Source organism: Miscanthus floridulus, chromosome 7 (genome assembly GCF_019320115.1).
Source record: "Miscanthus floridulus cultivar M001 chromosome 7, ASM1932011v1, whole genome shotgun sequence".
Taxonomy (NCBI): domain Eukaryota; kingdom Viridiplantae; phylum Streptophyta; class Magnoliopsida; order Poales; family Poaceae; genus Miscanthus; species Miscanthus floridulus.
Window position 1 is genome coordinate 89,275,398 of NC_089586.1, and position 14,173 is coordinate 89,289,570.

Consider the following 14,173-nt stretch of genomic DNA (forward strand, 5'->3'; position numbering starts at 1 on the left):
AAAAAAACATTTGGCTAGCTTCCAAAAACAGCCTTTTTATGTGCAGATTCTTCCCTTCCTCGGACATCCTTTGATGCCTTCTTCTCTTGATACTGTTTGCTTGCATTGCGACGGATCATGGCCGCCCTTGCCGCTGCCGTTCGCCCCTTCGCCGGCGGCGTCCCTCGTCGCGCCGCGCCTGCCCATTCTGACGCTAGTGTGCGCGCGTCCGGGAAGAAGCCGCGGCGCGTCGTCGCTCCCGCACGAGACACGTCGGTTTGCCACGCCGGGGTCGACGAGTTGTACGTGCCCAGCCAGAAGCGCAAGATGACCTGCAACCGCAACAACGTCGAGACCGCCGCCGCCGACACGAAGGTCTTAACCGCCGGCGGCGAGATGTCAGCTCGGGAGCTCCTACATAAGCGCCTGGCGTGCGAGCTCGATGTCTTGAGCGGTCTCCTAAAGAAAGCAGAGCTTATATCCCGGCGTGGGGCATGCAAGGACGGCGCACCAACTGCCGGCAAGAAGGAGCGGTTCTTGGCTTCCAAACAGCGACCGGAGCCGATGGAGGATGGTGGAGGCAATGCGCCTTCGGTGAAGAGGAGGAAGATTTCAACTCTGGTGGAGCAGAAGCAGAAGCAGGTACGGGCGTCGCGGATGTCGCCAGAAGAGAGGAGTCAGCTTGCTGGTCGCCTGTCCTCGCTGTCTGAGGAACTGTCAGGGCACATCTTTGAGTTCCTGCTGAAGCACTTCGGCGATGCCGATACCCGTGGTGAGATCGAGATTGACTTTGACTCTGCGGAAGACTCTGTACTGTTCGAGCTGAAGACACAGCTCGACAAGTTCGCCCAGGAACGCCCCATCGTCGTGGATGTCCTCCCGGAGGAAAAGGACGAGAAGCTCGCTGAGGAGAGCAAAAGCAAAGGCATCTGCGGCGTGTCCACCATCGTCCAAACCGGCAGCAGGCCGAGTTCAAGAAGCAGCAGTGATCCAGACACGGGCAGTTACTCTGATCGCAAAAGCGACTCCGACGATTTCCCAGCTCTACGGGGAGCTCTTCCCGAGCAGATCATTGTGACGTCTGCGCAGCCACCGTCGGAGCCGGCATCAGGGGCGGCGCAGAGTGGTGAAGCAAAGAAGGTCCAAGACGTCCATCGCGCCGCGCCCAAGACTGTTTCCCTGGCCGGTCTGATCTACAGGGCGAAGGTTCGCCGAGAGCTGTTGGAGATGGAGAGGGCGGTGCTGCCCGACGAGAGCATCCACCCGCGGGACCTGCAGCGTCTCGGCATCGCCGAGTATGGCCGTCCCAGCATCATGCGGCAGCTCGGGCTCTTTCTCAAGGCCGACGACGCGTAGTGCGCGGCGAGCAGAAGCAGGAGCACGGTAGCTGTACATCGTAGAGCGTAGATGGCGTCATACTGTTATGCACTGATGGCATGTATTTTGTCAGTGTCAAGTAACTTAAATGAAAGAAATATTCTGTCAGGCAATGTCCTTAAGAGCAAGGCAGTTATTTGTTTCAGCGCTGAACACTCCAGCAACAATCTTATCTTAATTAGCTAAAAGACCACTGACATGCTACTAACCACAACAGCTAGCGAGCTTCCATCACGAGACCGAGGCTTGATTCATCTTGGTACGTTGTTTAACAGGTAGGGAGTGGTTTGTGGTTACGTATCACTGCAGATCGGTTAGGCCTGATGCCCTGACTGCAACAGTTGCCATCCGATGCTATGGAAGTAGCGAGGGAACAGAACAGCAGCCGAGCATCCCCATTCAGCTAGGTTTTCTGCAATATCTCACGTTCAATTGATGGCTCTGGTTGATGAGCATATCACTAGTGAAGCAGACCAAAGTGTTAGTTTTACAGATGATCACTTGTTAAGCCAACTGACTCACCAACCAGCTGAGTCGGTTTTAACAAGCACATAACAAATCTATACCAGAAGGGACAGAGCAAATTGGTTTCACAAACCAAACAATAATGGAAATTAGCAGAAATACAAGCATCATCTTTTTTTTTACACCCTGATGGATGATAGGATTCTTCTAATATGTATATCATATCTGCTTCATCGGGGGTGCTGCAGACTTGCCATCACCCGAAATTTCTAATTTATTTCTCAAATCTCAATAGATGTATAAAATGTGTAGGGATGATGTACATTGTATGCTCAGTTACTGCTTTGCGTGTCACTTTACAAAATATATAGACTACAGACTAGGTTACAGCCTACAGCCCTACTCCTCGGCAGGTGGATCCACCCATCGGCCATGGTCCTTGATCAGCTGGATCAAGGCGTCAGTGGCACCTTCCATAGCAATGCCGCGCTGCACAACAGTCTGCAGAAAGAAAGATGCACTGTTTTTAGCAGGATGGGAACAGCAGCTTCGGGTATCCGGACAAGTAATTGCAGATCAAAAAAGCATTGTTCTATCACGGGCTCACAGCCGCATTTGCGTGCCCTCGAAGTGCTAACTGGACCAGGCGGCTCTGGCCAGTAGCAAACCTGTTTGGCCCAAGTGTTTCTGAGACCGCCAAACAAACAAATACGAATGCACAGCTACTGCTCAACAACATAGTAAAACTTTCCATTTCATATACATGATTTTGGCAACCAAGCAATGGAATTGTTACCTTGCCAACGTAAAGGTCGATCTTTCCAGGAGCCCCTCCAACGTACCCGAAATCGGCATCGGCCATCTCTCCTGGCCCATTCACAATACAACCCATGATAGCGATCTGCCAGGCAAATATGTATACGGTTGATCAGTATAATTGATAGAATAGAAGGAAATTCATATACGGTTGATCTTTTTGAAAGAATCATATACAGTTGATCAGACCATATGTATTTGAATCAGAAAACTCACCGAGACACCTGGTAGATGAGAGGTTTTTTCTCTAATCTCAGCGCTGATTTCCTGAAGGTCAAAGAGTGTTCGGCCACACGAAGGACAAGACACATATTCCTACAGCATTCACAGTCAGAAAATCACTTTTCAAAAAATTTATTCTCATCTCAGAGAGAAACATCAACAGTTATTTTTTGTTTGCCTGTTTCTTTTCCTTTTTTTTCTTTTTTTACTACAAATCTGCAAGTAGTGGTATATGTTGTCCACTGGATACAGACAGAGAGAGCCATATCATTAAACCCAAAAAAAAAAACATGAACGTACAGTTTTTGTGTTGCGCATCCTGCAACCCTGGAGCAAGTTGAAAGATGTGTCCCTCAGGAACTCAAATTCCTGGTCAGCAGCTTCAAGAAGTACACCATCACCAAGACCATCGACTAGCAGAGCACCATCGTTGGCCCCAGCACCAATGACAAGGCCATCTCTGCATATAGTTAGATTAGAATAAACAAGAAAGCCATGACTCACAATTCCAAGGGGAACAAAATAGGAATATTGACAGTCACCTGTCAATGTCTTTAGGGAAATTTATGTGATGAATTACAGGGAAGTTCAAGCCATTGGCCTGTAAGTACTCAAATAACCTGCAAGACATAAAAAAATATTAAATATTTTAAACCTCAAAGGACAAAAAAAAAACTGATAGTGCTGTTGAGCATGATGGATAAATAAATCCTAAAAATCTCTCGTTTAATAGCACATCTTAATCGACCACTGTGTTTTCTTACCTCCTAGCAGCATGCACCCTGCCTGTGTTCTCCTCACCATATGGAACATTATGTAATAACATTGTTATATCATCAACGTCCTTAAGAATATCTAGCTGCTCGTTTGATTCATCACCACGAAGAGTGACAGCTACTCTAGTGCCTATACAAACCATAAAAAAGGACAAATTTATGAGATTAGGCAAAACAACATACTCTCTTCATTTGAAAATGTAGGTCGTTTTAGTTTTATCTTAGTAAAAAATCATGTACCTTTGACCAAGTTTATAAGAAAAATATATTAACATCTATAATACCAAACTGAATTATCAAGATATATTTCATGGTGGATTTAATGAAACTAACTAGATGTTGTAGATGTTTGGTGCATTTTTCTATGGACTTTGTCAAAGTTAGAAAGTTTGACGTAGGACGAACTAGAAACAATCTTCATATTGGAACGGAGGGAGTACCTTCTCTTCTAATCTGAACTAGAAAGTCCATTTTCTATTATTCTATCTTCTCAGTGAAATATTTGTCCTTAAACTATTAGCAAAGAAACAATTGGTCTAATTCAAATAACTACCTTCTGGCAAAAGTTTGTGTGCACCACTTGACAATTCGTCGAGGTTGACAAGTACAATGGCATGTGGGAGTGGCTTTGTCAACTGCTCGGATAAGGGGGTCAGCACACCCATGCTGATGTCAACTAATCTTTTGAGTGCAAGCCTCTGTACACATTCACAAAATTAGAGCAGAGCACTAAAAAAGGGAATAAAACGATCAACATATGCACTTGAGAGAGGGATAGAAATGTAGCTGTAACTCACAGCTTCAGCATCTTCTACAGGAGGGAGCTCCCTCAAAAGAATGGAGTCTACAGTAGCCAGATCCTGATAGCCACAGGAGAAATAATCTTCAACTAAAATCTATCTAAAAACAGTCGTGTACTAGCACATAAAAACCATAGAACAGACCTTGAAAGGCATGCCAACCACAAGCTTTGCTGCAAGAGACCTATAAAGGAGCTCAGGAGCCTGGCAAATAAAGGGAGCATTCATCACTACAGAGCACATTTATTCAGATGGCTAATCAATAAAGAGTAGTCACTGCAACGTGGAGTAACAACCAATTTTCAATAGAAAAATGCATGGAAAACAACAATGGTACTACTTAACAACTACCAGGTGTGGATCCTAAATAATAAAAAAAAAACATGCTGAAATCCCTTTTAGTGTGTATTCCAGAATTTAACAAAAAAGAGTACAAAAGGTGCAGATTACCTTTAATTGATCCAGGGAAACTGACATCAGTACAGAACCATCACGATGCAGGACATTTCTGTAGTCAACTTTCTCACCCTGTCATAAGAGCATGAGCAACTGATAAGAAATCTAGCATTAGTAGTTTTTATGATCATGATGTGGAATTATTTTTTAACAAACCTCCTTCTGCAAAGGCAATTGACCACTCCTACGCTGGAAATCAAAATAACGCCTATGCTTTTCTTCAAATGGGGCCTGATAAAACAATACAAAATCCAAGAGAATTAAATACTGCTTAAGGGAAAACACAAATAGTAAGGACTTGTATTTACTATATGGTGACTGGAAAGTATGGAAAGTGAAAGTCCATTACCACCCCAATTTGAAGGTTTGCAGCCTGTGCCCCAAGATTTGCCAACCTTTGGCAAGGATCAATCTCTTCTTCTGGTGGTTCTGTGAGGGAGACACGGATTGTATCACCCAAGCCATCCTGTAATAGAAGACACAGAAGATAGTGTCCATGTTTTTCATAGAACTTGCCAGTTTCCATAATTCAATTGATTTACAGGAAACTGCTAGTCTTGCACTTTATTATGTGTCATAGCATGGCAAATGTCCCAATCAGTTAATCCACAAAACAAAGTTTAATAATCTTAAACATAAATTCTTTCCAGTCAGCAGTTTGATTGTAGGGTTTTTGTTAATATGGAATCATAACATATCATGCTATGGAACTGAATGGCAAAATTTATTTTAAAAATATTCATCCTCAAAGCTTCCAGCTATAAGCTCCAAAAGTATTCTTCCTCCTGAGAAGAGGCTATCGTTTCCATGTCGTTTACGTCATTTCCAGATTAACCATTTGAAAGAGATTTAATTTCATACAACATAAATAAGTAGTGAAGCAATTACCATTAGCAGTGTCCCAATGCCAATAGCAGACTTCATCCTTCCATCTTCACCCTCTCCAGCTTCTGTAACACCCAAATGCAAGGGATAATCCCATCCTAGGTTATACATTTCAGCCACAAGCAGGCGATATGCTTGGACCATGACAACAGGGTTACTGGCTTTCATCGAAAATACAAAGTTGTGGAAGTCCAACTTCCGACATATCCTAGCAAATTCCAAAGCAGACTCAACCTGCAACATTGCAGAGAAGATGTCAAACTTTTATGTACTACTATTTAAATATTTCCTCGGAAATGAGATAATCACCATTCCCCGTGGAGAATCACCATAGTAGCTCATTATGCGGTCAGAAAGACTACCATGATTTGTTCCTATACGCATTGCTCTTCCATACTGCTTGCATTTCTCAACTAATGGAGAAAACACCTGAGACAAAATTAATATCGCTCTGTAAGATAACATGCCATATGTTCACATTGATTGAAACAAGACTAATAATCACAATTTTTCAACCTTCTCAATATGCTCGAGCTCTTTTTGGTAGTCGTCGTCAGTATATTCCAGCTTTTCGAATTGAGCACGACGATCAGCTGCCAGTACAGTTCTCAGCATTTTACAGTAATAAAAACATGACAGACTAAAATGAGGGATGTCAAGATTTCACTCACCAAAATTTCCTGGGTTCACACGAATTTTGTCAAAGCATTCTGCCACCCTTAGAGCTACTGTAGGAGCAAAATGAATATCGGCCACTAGTGGAATGTTGTAACTATACAAACACAATGAAAAGGGTGAGGACGCATACATGTGAACTCAGTGAATGTGAAGAAAATGACACCTTACTTCTTCTGAACCAGAGTGTTCTTGATCTCAAAGCAGGCATCAGCTTCCTTCCTACCCTGGACGGTTATTCTAACAATATCAGCTCCTTTATCTGCTATCCTCATCACCTGAAATGGTGGAAGTGATATGTTCATTAGCTAAATGTACACAAAATACAAATCATCTGAAAAAGGCTGAGTAAAATCTCCCGCATTCAAACTCTGTAGAGAATACTAAGAATAATCAACATGAATTTCAGATGGGATGCACCTCCTCTACTGTTTTTGCAACATCCTTGGTATCTGAAGTCGTCATGGTTTGAATCCTTATGGGATGATCACTGCCAAGTGGCACATTCCCCACCATCACAGTTCGAGTTTTCCTCCTCCTTGTCTGGTGTATTGATTCACAGTACTTTTGCCTGGGTACTGAAGGACGCAGGAAGGACAGTACATTCAGTTAGGAAAAGAGTGCATACTCCCTTCCGTCCCAATTTATCTGTTATTTTCGGTGTCCGTGCCACGACTTTGACTCAATTTGTACAAAATATGTGCAACATTTGTGTCTCCAAATAAATTTGTTAAAAAACTAGATTCAAAGATCTTTCCAATGATGTTAATTATGTACCATAAATAATAATATTTTTTAATATACATTTTGTTAAAGTTGTTTCTCGGGAAACGAGAACGACAGATATTCTGGGATGGAGGGAGTAGATTTTAAATCTGGGACAGATCCCTTGAGTTGAAAAATACACAGCTACAAAATATACGTGCAAGGACACAAGAGCATATACCTAAAAGTGGGCTTCCTTCTGAAGATGGCTCGAGCTCCATGGTCTCCGAACCAGTACTTGAGCTCTTCGCCACGAGTGCCCTGACTCTGGAGGAGCTTGCACTCATCGTGCCGGCACTGGGAGTAGACAAGACCTTCGCAAAGTCGACGCTCCTGGTGAACCCGATGCCACCATCGCGCACTCTGACATGTGGGAGAGGAGCTGGAGCCACGCCAGTGGCCATGGCTGTCTCCAAGCAGCAGGAACTCACCTACGCGATCCTACAAACACCTGCAAAGCAACCAACGCAAGTGGTGACTGGTGAGGTGAGGTGAGCAGTGGCTGCTGATCCTGATGGCCTTTAATCGGCACAAGTGGAATATACCCTGTCGCTGGAGGAGCGAGAACAGGACAAAGATATGGTGTGTGCTACTAAACCAGAGCAATTAACAATTCGTGTAACTAAATTGACAACATAATTCGTGCAGCGAAACTGACAACAAGTTTTGCATAATAAACCGCATAAAAAATTCAACAAACTCGAATCAACCGCCGTTCCCGGGGTGAAGGAAACAAGGAGGGGGAAAGTAAATCCAAAGACGAAAACGGCCTAGATCCTTATTGGCAAACGAACAGAGAAATGCCCGGCTCAGTGCCATCCTAACCCAAAAGAGAATTCTACTGAAATCGATGGGCAGCAACCTGACAGACCGACTGTGACAAATCCTCCCATCCACACAACACAAATTCTCCAAACCAAATCCAAACAAGCATCCACAGAACCAGCTAGTGAAGCCTCCACCACAGGTTCAGGCGTTCAGCAACCTGCCCAGGCTGAACGGGAGAATAATCCAGCTAAACCGAGCACGAATCCCGCCCCAGCCACACAGCACGACGAACGTGATCGGACATCGGAGGCAGGCAGCAAGCTAGAAATCCTCACCGAACCTCGCAGCTCCGTGTGGGCGACACCTCGCCCGCGCTCCTCCCTTTCGGTTACCGAACGGAGCGCGCGAGTGAGAGCTCTCTATCTCTTTTCCTTTTTCCAAGCGGCGGCGGGTTCAAAACTGAGAGGTCGGGATCTGTCCGTATTTGAATTTAGATATTCGTATCCGAATAATCAAATCGTATATTTATGATGTCGATATCTAATCGTATCCTATCCGACATAGTTGACACTATCCATATTCGAATCCGAATCCAAACAAAAATATGAAAACAAATGTAATATCGGTGATATCCATCCGTATCCGATCCGTTTCATCCCTACTTCTGGGGTGCGTTTGGTGGACTTCTAGAGCGGGGAGCTCACTCGTAGTTTCTCTCCTTCTTTTTAGTCTCTGAAAATAAACACTATTTTAGTTTTTGTCTTAGTTTTTTTAATCTATAGTCAAATGTCCAGGTCTACCGGCAGGACGAAAGTTACCGCGACTCCCTGGCCCTCCGACGATTTCTCCTACCCCACGCTGCGGCCCTCCCTCCCGTCAAAATCAAAACCCCGCTCATTGCGCCCGAGAAAAGCGTCGCCGCCCACTCCCTGCTCTCCCGACCCACCGCTCTCCTCGGCCGTCGCCGCAACGCCACCGCCCGCTCCCTGCTCTCCCGATCTAGTTCGCCCTCCGCGGCCACGCAACTCGGCCGTCGCCCCTCGGATTCTCGCACTTGGGTCCTGGCGCCCGCCGCTGCTCGTCCACTGCCACGGCCTTCCTAGCCAGCCAAGCTACGACGCCGGTGGCCCCTTCCCTCCATCCGTACGGCTACCGCAGGTGAGTCCCGATGATGAGACCTCTCATCTCTCACTCACTTCCATGTCATTCGAGCGCTTCCCTTTACAGTCGTTCTGCCCTAGATCCGCTTTGCTTCAGACGAGCAGGTTAGCCATTCTACCTCTCCGTCTAGCAGCGGCACCGTCGCAGGTCCTAATTTCGGGCCGCCGACCTGTGGGGCTCGCTGGAACAGGTACACGTTCTTCCTTCATCCACACGTGTCTCGCTCCTTAGCAGACTTCCCTTCTTAATTTCCATTCGTTCATTCCTTGTCTGATTCTTATTGCAGCCAATGTGATTCGTTTGTTCCATCCGGTGACTTGCTGGGTAGATTTTTCCAGTCGAAGAACAGAATCTGATTAGATTTTTTCCCAATCGGGAAAAATTAGGTGCCCATGCTGCACCGATCAAGTGTTTGTTAGGCTAGCTGCGCTTAGATATGAAACAAACGCGCAGACTGAAAGGTTACCCCGATGAAATTGGGTCAGGTTGGAGCAGATACTTCATTAGGTTGGAGCGGTTACTTTATTTCAACTACTAACGTGGCTCCAGAGTCCAGACACTTGATAAAGGCCATTCAGTGGATAGTTGAAACTTTAGAGCAATGAGAAGATAGACCAGAGACGCACTCAGCACTTATCTGACTAGCTCTCGTCTTCCTGCCACCGTTAGTACCCTCCGTTGCCTTTACCTGTGCAGTTGGATTGAGAAAAAAAAATCTATCTTTCCTCATAAGTAAGGCCCATTTACAGTATTTTGTACTTGTAGATTCCTGCAATGCAATAGGCTAACTAGATCAATACCACCATACCTTGTGTAATCAACAAAATAGTTGTACCCGTCAGTTGAAGCTGCAGCTTCATTGGATGTATTCAGTATGGGTTCGATTTGATGCTTGCAATAGTGAAGTTCCTGTGCGATCGATGCTAATATTCATTTTGGGTTTTGGCTTTTAGGAGCTGCAGGGTACTGGCTGGACTCTTACCACGTCTTGGCTTCTGGCATAGGTCATAGGTGGATGATGGTGGGCTGTGACGCTTTGCCTGTGAATTAGCAGATGTTGCTATCTGTTATCCGCTTCTAGATGAAATTACATATTGCCTTGAGAGTTCTTTCTGAAAATAGGGTGCAGCCATGAATTGAAAAACATACCTACAATTATTTGTTTTGTCAAGATGACCCTGTGAAATAGTGTGTTGCATACGTATTTTGTAGAGGTATGTTGTAAGTGTTTCATACGGATGTTATAAAAGTAGATCGAGATGTTGCGTATGTTGCAATAGTTTATACAATATGTTGCAAGTGTTTGTTCCCAATGTTTCATCTGTTTGTATGTTGCAAGTTTGTTTATCTGGATGTTGCATATGTTTCACACGTATGTTACAAATATTTTATCTGGATGTTGTAAATGTTTGCAATGGTTTTCAAGTGTTTTCACATGTTTTTGCACGTGTTTCAGACATATGTTTCAAGTGTTTCATTTGTCTTCTTTTACATGTTGTAAGTATTGCATCTGAATGTTTCAAAAGTAGATCGTTGCATCTCTCTCCTCGTCTTCTGCTACCTCGCCTTGGTGGCTTCTCCTCGTCTTTTGCTACCTTGCATCCTTCTCAGACTGTGGAGGGGCGCGGCGAGGGCCGGCGGAGGGGGCGTGCCGGGGGATGGCGGCGCGGAGCGAGCTTATGGTCTCTCATTCTGTTACGCGGGCAGATAGCACTTCGGTTTTACTTTTTTTTGTTATACATGTTGATGCTGGGATGGGATGCTCTTGTTGGTGGGCTTGGGACTAGGAACTAGGCCACGATTAGTTGCCTAGGACTAGGAGCTGTGTCCGGACGTCCGGACGCTAGTGTCTTCTTAAAAAGTGGATCTGCTTTCAACTGTCCAAATCTGTTTGCACTTGTTTTTGTACGCATGCACAGATCTTCCAGAGATATCGAAGGACCAAATGTCGCATGTGGCCTTTCCCAACGCTGCTACTTTACTAGTAGCCCTAGGTGCCATGTAGAATCGGATAAAAAAAGTAAGTGCTCTATAATTGTCATAGTGGTTTACAGATGCTACATATACTTAGAAAGAGAAGGTGGTTCATGCTAAAAAAGAAGAGAGATGAAATAAAGGTGAGGCATGATGAAAAGAAAAAGTTTCTGTACAAACCACAAGTAGTGGTAGTTTACATTGTGTGAATAGTAGTCTCAACATTTCTTAGTCTACGTGAATCATTTTATTTGTACTAGAATCATTAAGAGTGTTAGTCTCCATTGGACGTGTCCTGAATTGATCAAGAATTATGGGCGACTGATGGACATATAGGAAAAGTGAAAAAAAAAACTACAGAAAACATGGGAATAATAGAAGATGAGAAAAAGGTAGGAAAAGGGAGAGGATCTTACCAAATCATCAACTGGCTCTGTTCGTTTCGCTGAAAAACAAGCTGAAATATTGTTCCAGTTAATTTGTTTTGATTAAAAAAACCAGCTAAAAAAACGGATTATAAAAGAAGCGAACATGCCGACGGCTGCCTAGCGGAGTTCCGAGGCGAGGATTCGAAGTCTCGAACCAAACAAGCCTCAGGTCTCGAGTCTTGACCACTCTCTGGCACCCTGCTGCTCAGGCAAAACCTTCCACACGAGCCCTAACCAAAGCCCTTCGAAGTTTGAAATGCGACAAAGCAGAACGAGAGACGATTCCGGTCCCGGAACCTGTAACTGTATTGTATTGATTGATGACACCAGCATAACATTTGCACCAAACACGGATACACTACCGAAGAAAAACACACACGCACGCATGCTATCAATTCAAGTGCGCTTTCGTCCCCGGCGTCGTCTGCCCCGCCGGCCACTTGATCGGCGGCGGGTACGCGAGCCCCCCGCGGTAGAGCAGATCGGTCATCGCCCCGTACGCGTGCTGCGTCGGGTGCACGCCGTCCCAGCTCACGTACCGGTCCCGGTCCGCGCACACGGCCGTCCCGGGCGCCCCGCAGAACCTGCTCTCGTCGAAGCCGTACGCCGCGGCTTCTTCCCCGGCCCCGCAGCACGCCGTGCGCGTCCTCGCCGGGTCGAACCCGCGCGCGCGCGCCTCGCGGAGCACCCTGGCGTACGCCGCGAAGTAGTCCGCGTACGCGACCACGGCGCGCGGGTGCGCCCGCTGCAGGCCCGCGACGGCGCCCCGCAGCCGCGCGTTGTACAGCTCCGCGAACGCGTTGAGGACGGCCAGGCAGCCGCCCATGTCGTACGCGGCCGGCTCTGTCACGTTCGCCCCGGTGAGGTAGACCGGCACGCACCCGATCGGGAAGTTGCCGGCGATCACCACCCGGACCGCGCCCATCTCCAGCAACTCCTGAGGTGAGGTGATTGCTGGGAGTTTGCGACACGAGAATTGGTGAAAAATGCTCGAAATTTTGGAACTTACAGATGCATCAAGTTTAGTTTTGTCATGGATGATGGAATTGAGATGCGTACGTACCTTCGCTGCGTTCGAAATGGATTGCACGACTGGAGGCACAAGCGCCCCGGCCTGTTGTAGAGTTTCCACTATACGGGTGACGTTGCCGAGGCCATATCCGCCGTCACTTGGCCGGGTCTGTTGCGGGAGGAAGGAAGTCGTTGCCACCGATCTCCAGCATCACCAGTGAGCTCTCTAGCTTCCTTCGGATCTATGCTATATGCATGGATCGGATCACAGGAATTGTTGAGGGATGTGATGTGATGTGACGCATGCAAACCGTTACTACAACACAACAGCTTTTTTTACTGTTATTAATATAAAGAGCTGATCAATGACGTGCCTTGACTAGAGTTCGTGGCGGAGGCCATGAAGTCCTTGAACCACTGGAGCTGGACGTCGAGGGAGCTGTTGGTGAGGGAGAAGGTGACCCCTCTCTTGGCGAGCGTCGTCGTGTCGAGGGCGGTGGCTCCGGCGACCGCGAAGTTCACGCCGTGCGTGAAGTCCGCCGCCTTGTCGAGGTACGGGTTGAGGAGAGGAAGCCCAAGATATTTCGCTGCACATACGATCCAATTGAAATTACGATAGTGTCATGCAACAGCAACAAAAAAAAAAGACCAAACCAAACCGGCGGCGTACCGAGGAAATCGATCATGAGGTATCCGTTGGAGCAGCGGCCGGTCGGGCCGTGCAACAAGTCGCCCTTTTCCCGTTTACCTTTTTTTCCCTCTAGCTTAACATCTCGCGCAAATTCCCGTTTACCTTTTGTTTCCCTTTTTTCCCCCGAATTCTCGAGATCAGGAGGTGGTCAAGGTACCAAGAATGGCAAGAGTCCGGCCGGCCATCGTTTGGTTGCGCCGGATCGGAGCCCGGACCAGTCGTTCGAAGAGTGCGACTGTAATGCGATGCACTGCACGCTAGTTCGTTCGTCTGCATTTTTGCGATGCACTGCACGCTTGAAATGCGACTCCATGGACGTACCATTAATTCCTTGAGGGCTCCTTTGGGTGCTGGGTCAAAAAACACACACGTGGGTTTAAGCCCCCAAGGGAATTCTCCACTGAACTTGCCACCCCCGTCCCCCTCAGGAGAATGAATTCCCATCGAGGTAAAATTACCGGGTGCCATTTGGGAGACACAGGGATACAAATCACAGGCAATCAAAATCAGAAAAACACAGAGAATTCAGAAATGATATTTTCTTAGGCTGAAACTTGCAATACAAATAAATTTAGAATTTAGTACTGATACATAATTACATTCATTTGCATAGGCTTTCAAGATTACGGAAGACAGACATGTAGCTACATAGGCAAGAAATAAACATAAAAGCGACATCGTGAAATGCAGCAAATTGGAAATTTCTCGTATAACTAAAATCTATAAATCTGTGACTGATATGTTCAGTAACTTTGATACTTCATGTGGTGCCTCTTCAAATGTCGTGGACACTCAATCCTTCATCAACGAACGTTGTCATTAATCATCACAGACGTAAATATAGGAACTGCAAATACTATGTTAATAAGAATAATACACTCCACACAAGATCATAGCCAGCAACAGACTATCAAACCAAAAGGA

At 46.1% G+C, this 14,173-nt stretch overlaps 1 protein-coding gene, 1 long non-coding RNA gene and 1 pseudogene across 5 annotated transcripts; 1 reads left to right on the forward strand and 2 right to left on the reverse strand.

Annotated features, from left to right (window-relative positions):
* Positions 1–2,050: 2,050 nt before the first annotated feature.
* On the reverse strand, positions 2,051–8,436 carry LOC136463750 (4-hydroxy-3-methylbut-2-en-1-yl diphosphate synthase (ferredoxin), chloroplastic-like). 3 transcript variants are annotated; one of them, XM_066462727.1, is made up of 20 exons: positions 8,325–8,436; positions 7,398–7,667; positions 6,872–7,029; positions 6,623–6,729; positions 6,448–6,548; positions 6,293–6,369; positions 6,086–6,205; positions 5,780–6,010; positions 5,241–5,357; positions 5,048–5,122; positions 4,886–4,963; positions 4,580–4,639; positions 4,433–4,495; positions 4,189–4,333; positions 3,624–3,765; positions 3,402–3,479; positions 3,160–3,319; positions 2,854–2,952; positions 2,618–2,722; positions 2,051–2,322 (listed from the first exon to the last, which is right to left on the reverse strand). In XM_066462727.1, the coding sequence occupies exons 2-20, from the start codon at positions 7,618–7,620 to the stop codon at positions 2,221–2,223; spliced, it is 2,241 nt and encodes a 746-aa protein (XP_066318824.1). In that variant the 5' UTR covers positions 7,621–7,667; positions 8,325–8,436; the 3' UTR covers positions 2,051–2,220. The 3 variants fall into 3 exon arrangements, with proteins under 3 accessions (XP_066318824.1, XP_066318826.1, XP_066318823.1); XM_066462729.1 differs by having other exon boundaries at positions 4,213–4,333; positions 8,320–8,436; XM_066462726.1 differs by having other exon boundaries at positions 8,320–8,436.
* Positions 8,437–8,846: 410 nt separating this feature from the next.
* On the forward strand, positions 8,847–10,482 carry LOC136463751 (uncharacterized). Of its 2 annotated transcripts, none has more exons than XR_010761073.1 (3): positions 8,847–9,142; positions 9,226–9,335; positions 9,432–10,482. It is a non-coding gene; the product is annotated as an uncharacterized lncRNA (long non-coding RNA). The 2 variants fall into 2 exon arrangements; XR_010761074.1 differs by having other exon boundaries at positions 10,099–10,482.
* A 1,456-nt stretch (positions 10,483–11,938) lies between these two features.
* Positions 11,939–14,173, reverse strand: part of LOC136465823 (acetylajmalan esterase-like) — a 40,232-nt pseudogene continuing 37,997 nt past the window's right edge.